At 39.6% G+C, this 17,314-nt stretch overlaps 1 protein-coding gene across 2 annotated transcripts; it reads right to left on the reverse strand.

Annotated features, from left to right (window-relative positions):
* Positions 1-389: 389 nt before the first annotated feature.
* LOC114561336 (sorting nexin-1) lies at positions 390-9,442 on the reverse strand. 2 transcript variants are annotated; one of them, XM_028587430.1, is made up of 15 exons: positions 9,275-9,442; positions 8,084-8,234; positions 6,344-6,477; positions 5,724-5,790; positions 5,452-5,495; positions 5,129-5,270; positions 4,816-4,894; positions 4,104-4,179; positions 3,876-3,989; positions 3,410-3,503; positions 3,040-3,245; positions 2,605-2,748; positions 2,352-2,432; positions 1,806-1,877; positions 390-1,573 (listed from the first exon to the last, which is right to left on the reverse strand). In XM_028587430.1, exons 1-15 carry the CDS (start codon positions 9,383-9,385, stop codon positions 1,523-1,525), a joined length of 1,566 nt encoding a protein of 521 aa, XP_028443231.1. In that variant the 5' UTR covers positions 9,386-9,442; the 3' UTR covers positions 390-1,522. The 2 variants fall into 2 exon arrangements, with proteins under 2 accessions (XP_028443231.1, XP_028443155.1); XM_028587354.1 differs by having other exon boundaries at positions 6,344-6,483; positions 9,275-9,441.
* Positions 9,443-17,314: the final 7,872 nt, after the last annotated feature.

Raw genomic sequence — 17,314 nt, forward strand, 5'->3', positions numbered from 1 at the left:
ACTAACTAATAAGTCAATTTGGATTTCTGTTATCAACGTTTTCTAACGATTCTAATCGTTTTGAGGTCTAAAAGGGAGTTTATGTCAAACAACTAATGTCACAATGCAAAGTCCATTTAGTATCTGTTCTGGAGGTTTCAATCCTATCACATGAACCTCATTAGCAGATGTAGTCATGAAATTGTAAATGTTTAAATTAAAAATTGGAGCATTTTAAGGACTTGCTGGCTTAAACATTGAGCTCCACAGTTAATTTAATATGAAAAAGGGGCTTGTTAGTGCCCTTGCAGAAAATTCCTAAATTCTAACAGTTCAGACAGTTATTTCTGAAAAAGACACACATTGATTGCCATTGCAAGAGGGCCTAAACACATTAAAACCAGGGCCCCGAAGCTTAACCAATCATATTTATTTTGTACATCTTTTTAGTGCTTCCAGGAAAATGTGTGCCAATGCAAGGTGGTTACAAAAATAAAGTACATTCTTACGTAAAGAGGACATGAAAGAAAAACCACTCTTACAAATGCTGAATAAGAAAATAAGGGACCATATCACTTGAATGTCTGTGCTTTTTGTCATCGTTAAACAAATTTATCAAAAAAAATGTATGGCCACTAATATGACAGTAATTTTATGATTCAATTAAAGTACTGTACATGTGTACATACATGTCAATAGTCATTTATAGACAGTAAACAATCTCTGCAGCAGTTCCAGATGAGTTTGTGCCTCAATCTCTGATACAAGAAGTACTTAAAACTTAAATTGCAGAAATTGATTAATATAATAAACATGATTCTAGCAAATACATCATTGTAGAAAATACCAACAAAAGCAGTGACTATATTTTCCCAACTTGCATCCACTGTAACTTTACATTTCTTTTATCATGTTGTAACAACTCTGACAAGAGTTGTTTGAATAGGATTTCTATGATCTAATATGCATTGTGTGATACATTAACAATGTGCTAATACTCCTGGTGAATGAGCTCAGTCAGCAATAGTGGCATTTTATTAAAAAACAGCTTTTCCAACTGTACAATGCATTTTAGTGCATCAAAACATTTTCTGACATGCATCCATCAACATAAGCTGTTAAGAGACTGGAATGACTTACATACGTTTATCTTCTAATGTAAACTATAGACAAGGTTACTCTAGGGCAGTACCTCAGTGTTAACACTTTATTAAAGTTTAAGCAAGAAACATCAATATACACCCCTTTGACAGAGTGGGTTTTCCAAATAGTAAGACCGGATTAATCTCCTGCTTTATACCATCTTTCAGTCAAGAACATAAACAAGGAATTGTGCCAAAAAAAATAATGTTGTGTAAATGCGGCAGCTTGTTATATCAAAGAACTGTACTAGGTAAGAGAATACACTATGATTAAAAAGACAAAAGAGAAAAAAAATGGATGGAAGTTTCTTGTGTGTTGCAAAATTGTCCTCTCAGTTTGTGGTCAAGAGGTAAAGTGTTCAAAAAAGGCAGTTGGGGTCTTTAAAAAGTCTCCCTCTTCATTAAGCTATTGCCTTTGCCTCAGGCAGGAATGCCTCCCAAAACTTTACAAGCTGGAAAACAATCAGGACGAGAAGAATAAAAAGACGGTTAAAGTGTGTAGTGAGTGATCACTCAATAGTTCAATGAATACTAATTGTAACCAATATTTCAAAGTCAGTATCAATATACAAATAATATAAATTCTATGTTTAGTTAAAGGTACACTTTGGTACCCCCATGAATAAAGCAAAGAGTACAAAGTGTACGTGATGAATATAATAATTGATATAATTAAATATTTACCCGTTGTTGAGACTGCAGCATGGCCTCCAAATATTTGACTATCTGGCTCCTGAAGTCCTTGGCTTTTTCTTTCTGAATAGACAAAAGTGTTGTCACAACTCAAGATGTTTTTATTGGGGGGGTATTTGTAGGCCTTTATTTCCACAGGACAGTTGGAGTCACTGTTCCATTATCTTTTATTGTGACTGTTATTGCCACTGTTTATCACACCCCCAACCGGCACCGTCAGACACCGCCCACCAAGACTCTGGGTCTGTCCGAGGTTTCTCCCTAAAAGGGAGTTTTTCCTTGCCACTGTCACACTAAATGCTTGCTCTTGGGGGAATTGCTGGAATTGTTGGGAGTGTGGTCTAGACCTACTCTTTCTGTCAAGTGTCTTGAGATAACGTTTGTTAGGATTTGATACTATAAATAAAACTGAATTGAATTGCTCTGTTGATCAGTGTTGAAGAAAGTCACATCAAATCTACCTTGATCAAAAGTTGTAGTGAGACAATAAAATATTCAAACTTACTTTTTGTGACAATGATAAAAACATAAACATACCTCAAACCTGAGAACCTCCTTGCGTACAGTCATACCAATCCTGTCGAAATCTCTCTCGTGCTGAGTAACCCTCGCCTCCCACTGAGGGCAAACGTGAGGCGGAAAACACAAAACAATTAATGTCTTGATATTTTACAATCAATTAATCTATCAATTTACACAAATAAAAAATGTCAGTGAAATGTAGAATGTATGCATTAAAAACAGTAATTGTTCAGTGCTGCAGCAGCTGTATGGTCACTGTGTCTGTTACCTCAGTGATCTCTTCTTTGGCCTGCTGGAGTTTGTCCGGCTTGTTTGCCCACAGCAGCTTGGCCTCGGCCTCTCTCTTCTTCTGGAGTGTGCTCTGAGCCTCCTGCCATCGTTGCCACGCCCGCACACGCTGGTCGAAACACCCCTGTGGACAGTCAACACTTGATCGGGCCACTTACCAAACAGAGAAAAAGGTAGCACACTTGCATTAGAAGACATCTGTGACATGATAACGATTATTAAAGAGTGCCCTTACTGCTGCATTTATGTCGCTCTGACAAAAGTCAGAGTGACATTAATACAGTTGTAATTTTTTTTAATTACAATTTCAGTTCTTGTATCAAGAACTACTCACGCTTGACTTTTCCAGGCCTCCCTGCTCTATCTTATCTTTACTTCCTCCTACTGTAAAACCATTTTGCAGCGGTAAACTTACGCGCATAGCACCCAGCAGGCGAATGTAGTCGGCCAGAAGCTCTGCAAAGATGAAGAAGTCACTGGCTGCCTGCTCCTGATGCAGCTGCTCCATCTTGTCCTCCACCTCTGCCAGCTGGGACAGGGCCCGCGACAAGGCTGTGTTGTCCTCAGAGTTTCCCAACATGGCCATACTTTTGGCAAATACTGCCGTGCTCCCACACAGCTCTGGGTATGGAAACAGAAAACCTTTATTTTTTTTCTCAGTTTGCTTGTTTCACCTTAAAAGACCAGACAGCTGGACTGTTCTCTTCGGTTTCCTCTGTTTAAACAATGTGATCAAAAGAAATTGTGCAGACAAAGACAAGTCAAGAAAGGAAGACGTAGCTCACCCTTTCTGTGGTTGACCAGGGAGTCGACCACCGCCTGAAGCTTCCTCAACTGCTGCTCCTCGTTCTCCACCTCCTGGAACTTGTCCTCAAACCACTGAGACACACAGTAAAAAAATATCAACAAAAAACCCACAAACAAACAACCTCATCATGCCTAGAAAGGCCTGTCTTGCTATAATTTCAAGTAAGGCCGTTGCAAAAGCACAATGCACTGGGATTAACAATATAACCATGAATAATTAGTGGAGTTTCAGTTCAACTGAAAACATTTTCTTATTTGCCTCTACTATCCTACTTTTGGATATTAATTGCATCGCCGTTTAAATACTCTGGTGCCTCCACTGACCTATCGGTAGCTCCAACAATGGATTTTTACAATTCTATGGCAAAATTATAAAATGTATCTCCATATGGAGGCCACTTGCACATCAGTCTCCTAAAAACACTTCATCTGGAGTCCCCTTACGGTGTCGGACTCGTTCATCTTGATGGTCATCTTGTTGACAGCATCTGATGCTTTATTGATCATTTTGAGGAAGCCAGCTCCACTCAGCGCCTGAGTACTCACTGCCCTGGGTAGCTGAAAACACACACAGACACACACACACACGTCTCAAAAGTTATTCTCAAGAATCTTAAGTAATTATCCAGCTTATTGCTACGAGAATTTCTTTTTATAACTTAAAATACCCACCTCCTCTTTCTCCAAGAACTCACGGACGTCAGGATCTTGGAGTAACGATGGGTGAGACACTACTCTCTGAAGATACCTACAAGAAAACACAGTGGGCGCAAGATAAAGTGAGAAGTTAAGAAGCAGTGGTGCCCAAAAACAAACACAAAACTAGAGATGTTCCGATACCGATACCAGTATCGGCTCCGATACTGCCTAAAACGCTGGTATCGGTATCGGTAAGTACTGGAGTTTATGCACCGATCCGATACCACGTAATAAATCCCTAAAGAAAATCTACATTAAAGTAGTTTATTTATGTTCTTTTTCCGTTATAACTGACTGTCAAACTGGAGAATAAAAGAAAGTTCTGTGGCATTCATTGTTTGTGTTTGTTCATGTTTCACAAAGAGTTTAACCTGAGCCAGACAGACAACAAAGATAGAAATCATATCACATCCATACTGGGACAGTAGTATACAGCTGTTAAAACATAATGAAATATATGAAACTCTGGTATCGGATCGGTACTCGGTATCGGCCGATACGCAAGTTCAGGTATCGGAATCGGTAAGCAAAAAAGTGGTATCGGGCCATCTCTACACAAAACATGCGCACACACACACAAAAAATAGAAGGCATGGATAGAAATATAGTTTAAAAAGGCCCGGTATCAATATCAACTATAATCTCATTAATAACGTCGCTGTATCAAACATGTATGGATCCTTGCCTCTCCAGAGCTGCTCTTCGTCTCTCCACAAACTCTACTGATGACGGGTCGTCCATTCCCACCTTTACTTTGGTCATTCCTGTTGGTCCAAATGACAGTCACAAAAGAGACAAAAAAAAAAAAAAAAAAAAAAAAAGACAAATAACAAAACACATACTTTTGCATACTTTGTTTTTGCTTGTTTTAAATTGTAAAATTTGTCTTCTTTACATTTTCAGCGCTTATTTCTACATCACATATTTTCTGATATCAAACAAAAATTGAAAACGGGTCAATTTGACCCTAAGTCAACAACACATGGATTAAGACCCACCTACGACACTTTTCTCGGGTGGTGGTGGAATGATGCAGCCGTGGAGCGACTGCTTAACTGACAGCTTCTCATAAAGACCCAGGAAGTCACTATAACGCCTCCTCACAGAGAAGGTTTTACTCCTGAACATGGCCAAGGAGGTCTGGAAGTAGAGACAGGGGCACAGAACTTGAAAAAGTAAACACTTAGAAGTAGTAGTGAAGATTTAGACATATTCACAGTTTTAGAAGCAATGTAAAATATATATATATATATATATATATATATATATATATATATATATATATATATATATATATCTCAACACAAGCTTTACTACAGACCCTGGTGGATACTTTGTAGGCCACATATGCATTCATGCCATCTCCTAGTAGGACAGAAACATTGGAGAAACATTAAAGACAATAATTACTGGAGGTTTCAGCCTGAAATAAATGTGTCAGTGCATTTAAAGGCTAAATTAAAATAAGCTAACTGTACAATGTTATAATTAATCAGCTACTTCCCAAATAATAACATCTTAATAAACTAAGAAATTATTGATTGAACAAAAAGTATGCAAAAAAAAAAAAAAAAAAAAAAAAAAGAGACTGACCAATTTTCTCAGGGTTGGTGACCGCAACATCCACATCAAAACTATCGTTGGATTCTTCCTCCTCCAACTGTGATTAACAAGAAGAACACATACTGGTTGGTTGTAGTTGGTGATTACACAGTAGGCATTACAAAAGCATTAGTCTATATCAACAACGTTCCACTTCCGGGATTGTTTTTGGGAATTGCCGCCGGAAATTCTGCCGGATGTCCCTCTTTTTAGGCCGGACGTCCCACACCTTCCCCTTTCTTTGTGTTGGCATTCTACATCCATGTTCTTAACTCTGGCGGATTTCTGAGGACTATGGTTAACTGCTCCTCAGATCTCTGCAGGGGAAATCCAGACAGCTAGCTCGACTATCTGTCCAATCTGAGTTTCCTGTTGCACGGCTAAAACAACTTTTGAACGTACACATGTTCCACCAAAACAAGTTCCTTCCCGAGGCTATTTTGCAGCGGCACCGTCATTGTGTCCGGGGCTTAGCGCCGCCCAAGGCGATTGGTTTAAAGAAATGCCAATAAACCAGAGCAAGTTTTTCTCACATCCTGGAATGTGGTGTGGACTAGCCACAATGACAATGCGAGACTACAAAAGCTTGCGTTCTCAGTTACGCCATTTACCTGCTCCAGAGATGTGGGCTGCATGGCTGCAGGGCTCCGAGTGAAGGAGGAGGCGGGACGAGGCCCAACGGAGGTGGAGGGCTCCTTCCGGGCAGAGCTGCCAGGTGTGTCTGTGCTCAGCTCAACGTGTGCCTCTTCATCTAAAAAGAACAGAAATTACTAAAGTGTAACTCAGACAGGATCACACAATATCATCACACCCGATTCGTCCAGTGCACTGCTGCTTTGGAAATTATTACTTTACAGTACAAAAGCTGCAGTTTACACTACGTGGCAAATGCGTTTTGACAACATCGCAACTTTTTAATAAATTGTGTGTATAAGACTTTTTTCAATTCACTCACTACAAACAGATAAATCCATGCACAATGAAATTCCACAAAAATGTATTTCAACCTCTTTTATTATAACTATTTAGTTTTTTTGTTGACTAAACAACAATAATGGTTTCATCGATGATCAGTAGTCTGTGGTTGCAGCCCCACTTCGAGCCCAAACTGAGATGACGTCATCTGTTAAGTGTTTAGTACACCTTGTGACGAATAAACTGAGCTTGATGTGTAAAATCAGAGAAATGCTCCTCTAAGATCTGCATAAAAATAGCCTAGCGTGTCTTTGGCTTGTTTATGGTTCTGTGGAGGCTCCACGCAGGGCTTTCGCTGTAGCCTATGTAAGTGGCCTGATGTCTACCCTGTGTTTTGTGACCAAGGTGGGAAATCTGTAGCAGGAAAAGTGAACCCTCTCCTTGATTTCATGTTGTTTATGGAGAACCAGGAAATGACTCTGGGGAAATCATAGACAGTATATAATGGACCAATAGACCCCGTTGCTCTGGACGGAGACCAGTGAAGGCTATTAGAAGCACTTTTCCGGTGATGGCCAGCTTTACTGCGCAGCCTCCAACTGAGAGAATGTGACGTGAGCAACGTGTCTGAAAGTTGTAAGTCTTCTGGTAGCTGTGCCAAGAGAAATCTCAATCATTCCCAATCTTACAGATACGGAGACTGTAGGTGTATGTAAGGAGATAACATGGGCACAGGCTAATTATTGATCACTAACATGCTAGTTAACATTAGTAATTAAACCTAAACAGCTAATGTAAGTCGAAACTGCCTGCGAGCTTCTCCTGTACTATACGGTAATTCCTCTACTATGCAACAGTAAGTCACTTGGTTATGACACAATCGTTAGCCTATTTTTACAAAAACGTCTGCTACGGAGCCATAACGTGAGGTACAAGGTAATGGAGCCTTTTATACATTGTCGTGTTTCTTTGGAACTAAACAACGGACAAATAGAGTCTTTAAACGCTTCAGATGTAAAGTTATTCGCAGTCAAGTGACGTAAAAAAAAAAAAATGGCGGTCAGCGGAATGCTAACAGGAGGCGATGGCCAGTTAGCAACAAAATGGCGCCATGATGGCTCGAGTTCTGAAGCGAAACTTACCCCCTTGGGGGAAATGCAACGCTACCAAGCCACGGCCGGAGCGACGTGCGACGACGCACGTCGCAGCGACGTGTAGTTACATTTTTCGAGAGGTGCGCCTCAGGCTACAGCGTAGACGCAGAGGGCTCTGCGGGGGTACGCTGTCGATTCGACGCACAACCATAAAAAGGCCTTTAGGCTTAAAATAAACTATTTCACAAGACTAAATTCTTTTTAGGAGCCGGAAGCAAAAACGACCGTAAAAGTGAGTGGGATAAAATGGACATATATTGTTGGTAGAAAATGTCTCCTAACCAGCAAACAGGTCGTTGTCATCATCAGAGTGAACTCCGTTGGATTTGACAGTTGTGCTGCTGGCCTCCTCCTCATCACTGAACAGATCTGGAGGTTCTTCGTTGACATTGTCCGGCTGAGAAACTCCTCGACTCACAGCCATAGGGTTACTCTGAAGACCAGACAGGAACGACACGTTGTAAATGAACCACAGAAACACAGCAAATACATGTAAGGGAAATGTAACGTAAGTAGTATATTTAATTGTGATGGCATTTCTCACTACTAGAACTTTTTCAAACCATCCTTCAAACCGATCATTAATCAAGCAGATTAATCCATTAATTTCATTATGGATTAATCTGCTAATAATTTTCAGAAAGTAGTGAGAAATGCCAATACTTGGAATTGATAGTGGTGGTAAATATTCATGAAAAAGGACAAGTTTGTGAACGGGGCAACACAGATTTTGAGAATGAACAACTAAACACGTTACACACTGGACCTTTAACATTTTCAGTGCAGGATTTTTACTTGTACAATAGTATTCTGAGTACTTCTTCCAGCATCGGTAAATACACAAACAGAAGGGGTGGGTGGGAGGGGGAGGCATTTGAGCCAGACCTTAGCAATAAAATTAAATTCCTGATATAAAAAAATATATACGAGCCATTGAACCGGCCAAATTAATTTTCCTAGGATGGCGAGGGGATGATCCGCCCTGCTCTCTCTCTGATTGGCTAAAACTCGTCGTCTGCTCTAGTTGGGTTGGCTAGTTTTAGGCAAGAGGAAAGAGATTGGTCAGGGTTCGGGTAAGAATGCCAGGCTAAGCCAATCAGAGGCAGAGTAGGGCAGGATATATCTTCGCCATCATGGGTGAAAAAAATACACGCGAACCGGAAATCGAAAAAAGAGCATCTTTAACCACCAGAGTAAAAAATAAAAAAATAAAAAAATAAAAAAAGGCCAAAACTTACTAGTTACGAATAAAACCTGCTCATTTCTGCTCGAATTAACTTCGACTAACTTTATGAACGAATTTTGTTGCTTTTTATTCAAAACCTGACCTAAATTCTCGCCTCCCTGTCAGTGGCTCCAGGTTATTTGGGCTGCAGGTCAGATCAGATAAAGAGGCTGGCTCCCTGTCTCGCGTACTGAATGCACAAACACGTTATAATTCATAAGAATGAGCTGTAAACATATTTCACTGACGAATATGTCCTCTCCCTCGTCGCTGTCTCCATCTGCCACGTCAGACGGTCCGACTCCCGGCTCCTCCGTGGCGGGGAAAGGAGGAGGAATCCGATCTGAGCTGGCCGCCATATTCCGTGTTGTGAAAGGGAGTGACGTAGGCGGAAGTTGCCGGAGCGAGGAAAACTGCTGCAGCGACACCTTCTGGCCGCCGAGCAACACGACAGGGTAAAGACAGAATTTACTTTTTTAGAAACATTTTTTTTACTTATTAATAATTAAAAATAATAATGAAATAAAGGACCCAGAACCTTATCCCTATTAGTGAGAAGAAGGCTAGTACGTAGACCTCTAGTATAAAGGGAATATACACTACCGGTCAAACATTTGGGGTCACTTATACATTTCCATTCCACTCCATTCCAGACAGCTAGCTAAGCTAAGATCAGGTGCATTGTTTTTTTTTTCAAATCAGTGCAGCAGTTTTCAGATTACATTATTTGCTTACATCATGGCAAAAGGGTTCTCGACTGTTGTAGAATGAAGTGGCTGAAGAAATGCTTGAAATTCCAAGCTTTTTGGTCTAAATGTCATACCCAAATTACAACCCCAAATCAGAAAAAGTTGGGACAGTATGGAAAACACAAAAAAAAAAAAAAGTAGTGATTTCTAAATGTACTTTGACTTGTATTTCATTGCAGACAATGTGAACACAAAATATTTCATGTTTTGTCTGGTCAACTTAATTTCATTTGTAAATATACATCCTTTCCTGTCATTCAGACTTGCAACACATTCCAAAAAAGGTTGGGACAGGAGCAATTTAGGGCTAGTAATCAGGTAAATTGGTTAAATAATGATGTGATTTGAAACAGGTGATGTCAACAGGTGATTGTAATTATGATTTGGTACAAAAGCAGCATCCAGGAATGGTCTAGTCCTTTAGGAGCAAAGATGGGCTGACGATCGCCAGTTTGCCAACAAATATGTGAGAAAATTATTGAAATGTTTAAAAACAATGTTCCTCAAAGAAAGATAGGAAGACGTTTGCTTATTTCACCTTCAACAGTGCATAACATAATTAAAAGATTCAAGGAATGTGGAGGAATTTCAGTGCGTAAAACACAAGCCTAAGCTGAACAACCGTGATCTCCGATCCCTCAGGCGGCACTGCATCAAGAATTGTCATTCATCTATAAGCGATATCACCACATGGGCTCAGGAATACTTTGGCAAACCTTTGTCAAGTACCACAATACGTAGTTACATCCACAAATACCAGTTAAAACTGTACTGTGCCAAAAGGAAGCCCTATGTTAAGTGTCCAGAAGCGCCGTCGACTTCTCTGGGCTCGGAGGCATCTGGGATGGACCATCACACAGTGGAAACGTGTACTGTGGTCAGATGAATCAGTATTTCAGGTATTTTTTTGGAGAAATGGACGCCGTGTGCTCCGGACCAAAGAAGAAAAGGATCATCCAGACTGTTACCAGCAACAAGTCCAAAAGCCGGGGTCTGTCATGGTATGGGGTTGTGTCAGTGCCCTTGGCAAAGGTAACTTGCACTTCTGTGATTGCACCATTAATGCTGAAAAGTACATGGAGATTTTTGGAGCACAATATGCTGCCTTCAAGAAGACCTCTTTTCCAGGGACGTCCATGCATATTTCAACAAGATAATGCAAAACCTCATTCTGCACATATTACAAAGTCCTGGCTGCGGAGGAAGAGGATACGGGTACTTGACTGGCCTGCCTGCAGTCCCGACCTGTCTCCAATAGAGGATGTGTGGCGCATTTTGAAGCGCAAAATGCGATAACGAAGACCCCGTTCAGTCCCTAAACGTCTTTTTAAGTGTTGTGAAAAGGAATGGCAACGTTACAAAGTGCTAAATGCTTTACTGTTCCAACTTTTTTTGAAATGTGTTGCAAGAACCAAAATAGAAATTTTGCTTTTGAAAAATAAAACAATAAAAATCATGAGGAACACATTAAATTATGTGCTGTTGTATTGTCTGCAATGAAATACAAGTCAAAGTACATTTAGAAATCACTACTTTCTTTTTTTATTTGTGTTTTCCATACTGTCACAACTTTTTCTGATTTTGGGGTTGTAAAAGTGGTACAGCTCCCATATACTTGGACACTCAGGCGTGTGCCTCGGTACTTGTACTTGAGTATTTCCATTTTATGCTACTTTATACTTATACGATACTACTTTTTACTCCACTACATTCCTCAGTAACTTAACTTTCAATACAAGATATACATCTATAAATAAGTTATGCAACATTAAAGTGATGAACATATTAATGCAAACCAGTAATATATTATTCTGAAATGGGCCATTCTGCTAGCCTGGATGCCAGCCGAACTTAGCCCCGCCCACAAAATTCGAAGTCGACTAGAATCTGAGTATGACCACGTCAGGCTACCATTCTGCATTATGAGTACTTTAAAAAAAAACTTTTGGTACTTTAAGTATATTTTGTTGCCAATTCTTTTGTACAAAAAGTAAGTAGACATAGTATTCATACACTGTAGCTTTTATTTCCAGCATGTCATATCTAATTTATTATTGCTGTTTATATCTTGTATTTTTTTATTAACACTAAATGCCAAAGCAAATACATCTAAACCGGTCGAGGCATTGTACTGTATATACTATACTGTAGTTCATAATTAGATTTTATTGAAATGTGTTTCTCTAACTATTGTTTACTCTCCTTCTATACTTTTCCTTTCCTCTGATCTAACTTTTTTGTATCTTTGTCGGTTTTCTGTGCTGCTGTAACATATTTACCCACCTGAAGATTAACAAAGTGTTCTCCTTTTTCATAAAAATCTCTGTAAAGTTTGGATCATCATTTTTTTTAAGGCAAGGTTATGCAGGTCTGCCTGAGCCTGTGTTCATATGAAAACCTTTTGATGCATTACTGTTAGTTGCATTACATTTATTTTAATTTTATTTTTTAACCTTTATTTATCCAGGTAAATTGATGGAGAAAAAAATTCTCATTTGCAACAACAGCCTGTCCCATTCACAGTTCCACATTCATACCTGGAAGCTGCCCAGTACAACCACAGTCTGATCTGCTGGCCACTGAGCAGCTCCACTGGAGGGGTTGGGGTAAGGGCCTTGCTCAAGGGCAGGACCTCAGTGCTGGTAATGAGGAAGGGACAAGCGCTTCTCTTTCACTTTTCCCACCCAGATTTTTAATTCTGCCAGTCTTGGGATTTGAACCAGCGACCTCCCGGTCCCCAGCTCACTTCTCGACAATGTGCTACCAAAATGTGATAACCGCATTTCCAGATCAGAGGGAGCTATTTTGTTACGTTTCTTGGCTGTGGAGACTGCCGTTCTCTGGATTAACAGCTGTTAAAAAACAGGAAATAGAGTCACATTTAAATTGAGGAATACACTGTGCTTTATAACCGAGATTACAGTATATCCATTTCCTTTCGTTAATTGACCTTACCTTCATACCGTCGCGTCAGTTTCTCTGCAACTTACCTGATATTTACTTTATTGATACCTTACCCAGTGTAGTGAAGTGAAGCCATCTCATAAGCATAAACTTTTCTATTTCACATAATACAACTGTATCAGAGTAGCGAGAGAACACTTTTGTGCCGGCGTGTAGAAACAAACTCATGTTTACGGTCAGTTGATCTTTACAGCATTTCCAGAAATCTTTGTGTACTTGAACTCTGCTGTCCATGTCAGCGTTTTTAAAATGTCACGGTTTATTCAAACGTGTTGCAGATTAATTTAACATCACGCCACATTTTCCACTTGGAATGGGAAATTAAAACCAACTCCCGGCCAAATGCTGAGTGAGTCAGTTGCTTCAGCAACTCGAGCAGAAAGCCAGTTTTTGATGATAATAAGAAAACCAAAGCTGGGAAATCTGATTAAACAGTTACTGGTTGACATGGGCTTTTAAGAATGTGTGACTGTACAAACTATGACCCATTAACTGAATACAGTCTTTATCTGAAATACGACGTCTGTGTACAAAAGAGGCTTTCATTCTTTAACTATGGGAGGCTGAAAAATCGCTAAAATGACAGCTGTCCTTTTGTTTAGTTTTCTCATTCGGAGCAATTTAAACCAAACCCAAATAAATCACCATAATAACGATTATCTTCATTATTGAATAATCTTGTGACATTTTCTCAAATCAATGAATTGATTGTTTAAGCCATAAAACTTTAGAAAATAGTTAACATTTTGAATATTTAAATTGATTATTTCGTCTGAGCAACACCCAAAGATATTCAGTATATACACTGTAGATTTTGGATTGTATATTACTGATAACAACCTATTTCTGTCCACTTCAGCAGTGGTGGAAGAAGTACACAGATCTTTCCTAGCAATACCAGTGTATAAATACTCAAGTTACAAGTAAAAGTCCTACATTCAAAATCATACTTATGTAAAAGTACCTATTAACATCAAAATATACTTTAAGTAAAGTAAAAGTGCTCCTTATGCAGAATAGTCCTTTTTAGAATCCTATCCATTAAATCCCTTGATTATAATTATTGATGCATTAAAGGGTTCATCATTTCAATTTCAAAGCTGGTAAAGGCAGAGCTACTTTCAACTACTTTATATACTGCTGGGTACCTTAAAGGGATAGTTTTTTTTTTAAGATCATTTTTTGGGCATGTGTAGGTCTTTATTTAGCTGAAGAAATTAAAAGGGGAGAGAGAGGAAGGGGGGAATGATATGCAGCAAAGGGCCACAGGTCGGAGTCGAACTTGGGCCCACTGCGTCGAGGAGTAAACCTCTATACATGGGCGCCCGCTCTACCAACTGAGCTATCGGGGCGCCTTTAAAGGGGTAGTCTGAATATTTTGAAGTGGGGCTGTATGAGGTATCACAGTCAGTGTATTAGCTACAGTAGATGGCAGACCCCAGGCCCCCAGTTTGGAAAAGCAGGCAGGAGTACCGACACAGAAGCTAAGCAACGTACTGCTATGGATGGGGGCAGCATTTTTTTAAACCTACAATTGGAATATTTTCACCACTTTACCTTGCCGTCAGACAGCCCTTTCCTTTGCCACTACATTTTCTCAACTGTAGAACATCTGTATTCTTACGCAGAAGCGCAGCTGTAGAACACCGCCGATAAGCTGTTTGGGTTTGACTTTCAACGGTTTACGGAAGAAACATCAAATAGGCTACAAGAAAATTGAAATGCTTCCCCCATCCACAGAAGTACATTGCTTAGCTTCGGTGTCGGTACTGCTGCCTGATCTCCAAAGTGGGGGCGTGCCGACCACCATCTACTGTAGCTAATACACTGACTATGTATATGGACCTCATACAACCATACTTCAACATATCCAAACTAACCCTTTAATCCATAATAACACATCAAAGTGTAAAAAAAAATTGTGTAATGCTATTTTGTATTACAATCTGAATCCGAAAAGTAACTAGTAACTAAAGTAATCAAATGTAGTAAAGAGTAACACTTTACTTGAAGGTATCTACATAAGAGCGACATGACAGTGTCATCAACACATGACACTGTCATGACACATGAAGCCTAACTGTGCAGATCCACCTGCAACATTTCTGACGCACTCCACTTTATTCCATTGACATATATAAAATGTAAGATGATAACATAGGCACACGCTAATTATTGCTAACTAAAATTCCAGTTAAAAGGTCCCATGGCATGAAAAATTTCTCTTTATGAGGTTTTTTATTCATTAATATGTGTTTCCCCCAGCCTGCCTATGGTCCCCCAGTGGCTAGAAATGGCGATAGGTGTAAACCGAGCCCTGGGTATCCTGCTCTGCCTTTGAGAAAATGAAAGCTCAGATGGGCCGATCTGGAATCTTCTCCTTATGAGGTCATAAGGAGCAAGGTTACCTCCCCTTTCTCTGCTTTGCCCGCCCAGAGAATTTAAGAGTAATTTCTCTACTGTGCGACAGAAAGTCGCTTGGTTATGACACAATCGTTAGCCTGTTTTTACAAAAACGTCTGCTACGGAGCCATAATGTAAGCTACAAGGTAATGGAACCTTTTATACATTGTCGTGTTTCTTTAGAAATAAACAATGGACAAATAGAATATTTAAACGCTTCAGATGTTAAGTTATTCGCTGTCAAAGTGGCGCCAAAATGAATGGCAGTCAATGGGTCAAGTCTAACGGGAGGTGATGGCCTGTTAGCATCAAAATGGCGCCAGGAGGTACGCGTTCCGAGGAGAAGCTTACCCCCTTGCTTTATTCCTATGGGTGACGTCAAGCGACTTTAACGTGCCCGCAAAGCATCCTGGGAAGGCGGCGCTGCATTTGAAAAAATGCTGCGCGTCAAAAAGCTGGCCGATGCCCATCTTTATGCAAATTAATCCGTTGAACGCGACGCGACTATCCAATAGAAGTAGGTCCTCGGCTCGCCTCCTCTCAAAATCCGATGAAAATCTTTCAAACTGACCTTTGTCGATCTGGAATGAAGACCGATTCAGCAACTGTATGGCCCGTTTCTTGCTGATCACGTTAGATTTAAAAAAAAAAAAAAAAAAAAAAAAAAAAAAAAAAAAAAAAAAAAAGACGAGCAGAAACATTTACTTTGTTAGTATTCATAATAGTTTGTATACACAATGTATAGGAGCACCAATAAAAAAAACATTTTTTTTTTTCCAAACATTTTTTCAACATTTTTTAAAAAGCCACAGATTTTTTTTCTACAGAAAGCAAAGAAAGCTCTGTACATGAACAAGCAACAACAGAATTCCTCATCACTAGCTGCGAAGTAAACATCTCAGCTGCTCAAATTCATTTCATCTCTGAAGCAAAAAAACAACAAAAAGAAAAACATGACCAGCTGCCTGCTGCTTACCTAGGACACTACGTTACACAAACAGCTTTTGATATTTAAAACACAAGATATGTAAGAAATGTACTTTTCAAAAGTTGTGAAAAAGTGCAATACAGGTTCAACTGTTTACAACTCAATAGATTTTTCCCAAATGAAGTCCGGTCCTTTTTCTCCCCCCCCCCCCCTTTGTTTTCAATCATGTTTTCCCCAAAACTTGTTCCTTGCGTGTATCCATAGTTTAAAATCTCTTACAGTTATATTGACATTCATGACGATGTACATTAATGAGAAACATGGTATTCACAAAAGTAGAGCAAATTACTGACAAATTTCTTTGGGTAAGAGGGTAATGAAAAACTAGTTTCTTAGATGAACCTTTTTTTTTTTCTTCCTTTTTACATCGGATTTGTGTATTGAACAAGCTTCTTCTTCTTTTCTTTTTTTTCTTTTCTTTTCTTCATACAAAAACTACCATGTAAAAAAAATCTGGGAGTCCCATTCAAAAGGCCAACATCTTTGCGTCTTTGTAAAGGAACCAGGGCATTTGATGAAGTACAGCTGGGAAGAAAAACAGCAAACGCACGCTGTGGGAGAAAGCACACATGGTTCAGCAGTACGGACGTCTGAAACCAAATATTGGTTTTTGGATACGACACACACATTCGATCGAACTTCTCGTATAAAAGATGACTCGTCTTTTGCAGGTGATTGATTGGTTGGTTGGTTGGTTGGTTGGTTGGTTGACTGGGTGCCATGTGAGGTTTTCTTTTTTTTTCTTCTTTTTTTTTTTTTTTTTTTTTTTTTTAGGAGGGGTGGGGTCAGCGCCCTGAGTCCTAGGTACCCCTGACCTGTAAGGAGAAACTGTCAAGTCCCACCGAACTACACAGAAACTGCCATGGCAGCGCACGACAACACAACTCCCGAGTGACATCCGCAAAAGAGCTGAGACGCCTCGACTGTCCAACATACAAACACGTTGGTAAGGCTTTTAAAACGGAGCTCCCACAACAAAGAAAAGACTGAAAAAGAAGATGTTTTAATGTACAAAGGGGGGCAACACAATGCCAAAGAACAATGTACTGTAAAACACATCAGGCTTCTCTCCCCCTTTTGATATGAAAAAAACCAGAACTGAGCTTCAGGACTAACTTGTAATCCCACTTTCATCTCAAATAAAAATAATGAAACGATGGGAAACATCAAAAGAATGAGGCAGT

The sequence above is a fragment of the Perca flavescens genome, chromosome 1, assembly GCF_004354835.1.
Source record: "Perca flavescens isolate YP-PL-M2 chromosome 1, PFLA_1.0, whole genome shotgun sequence".
Taxonomy (NCBI): domain Eukaryota; kingdom Metazoa; phylum Chordata; class Actinopteri; order Perciformes; family Percidae; genus Perca; species Perca flavescens.

Excerpts from the sequence above, each read along its gene's own strand:
- LOC114561336 (XM_028587354.1), bottom strand. The coding sequence starts at position 9,385 with ATGGCGGCCAGCTCAGATCGGATTCCTCCTCCTTTCCCCGCCACGGAG. Across the intron at positions 5,271-5,451 it reads CCTACAAAGTATCCACCAGG|ACCTCCTTGGCCATGTTCAG; the intron begins GTCTGTAGTAAA and ends CTCTACTTCCAG. Across the intron at positions 1,574-1,805 it reads TGCTGCAGTCTCAACAACGG|CTTGTAAAGTTTTGGGAGGC; the intron begins GTAAATATTTAA and ends ATTGTTTTCCAG.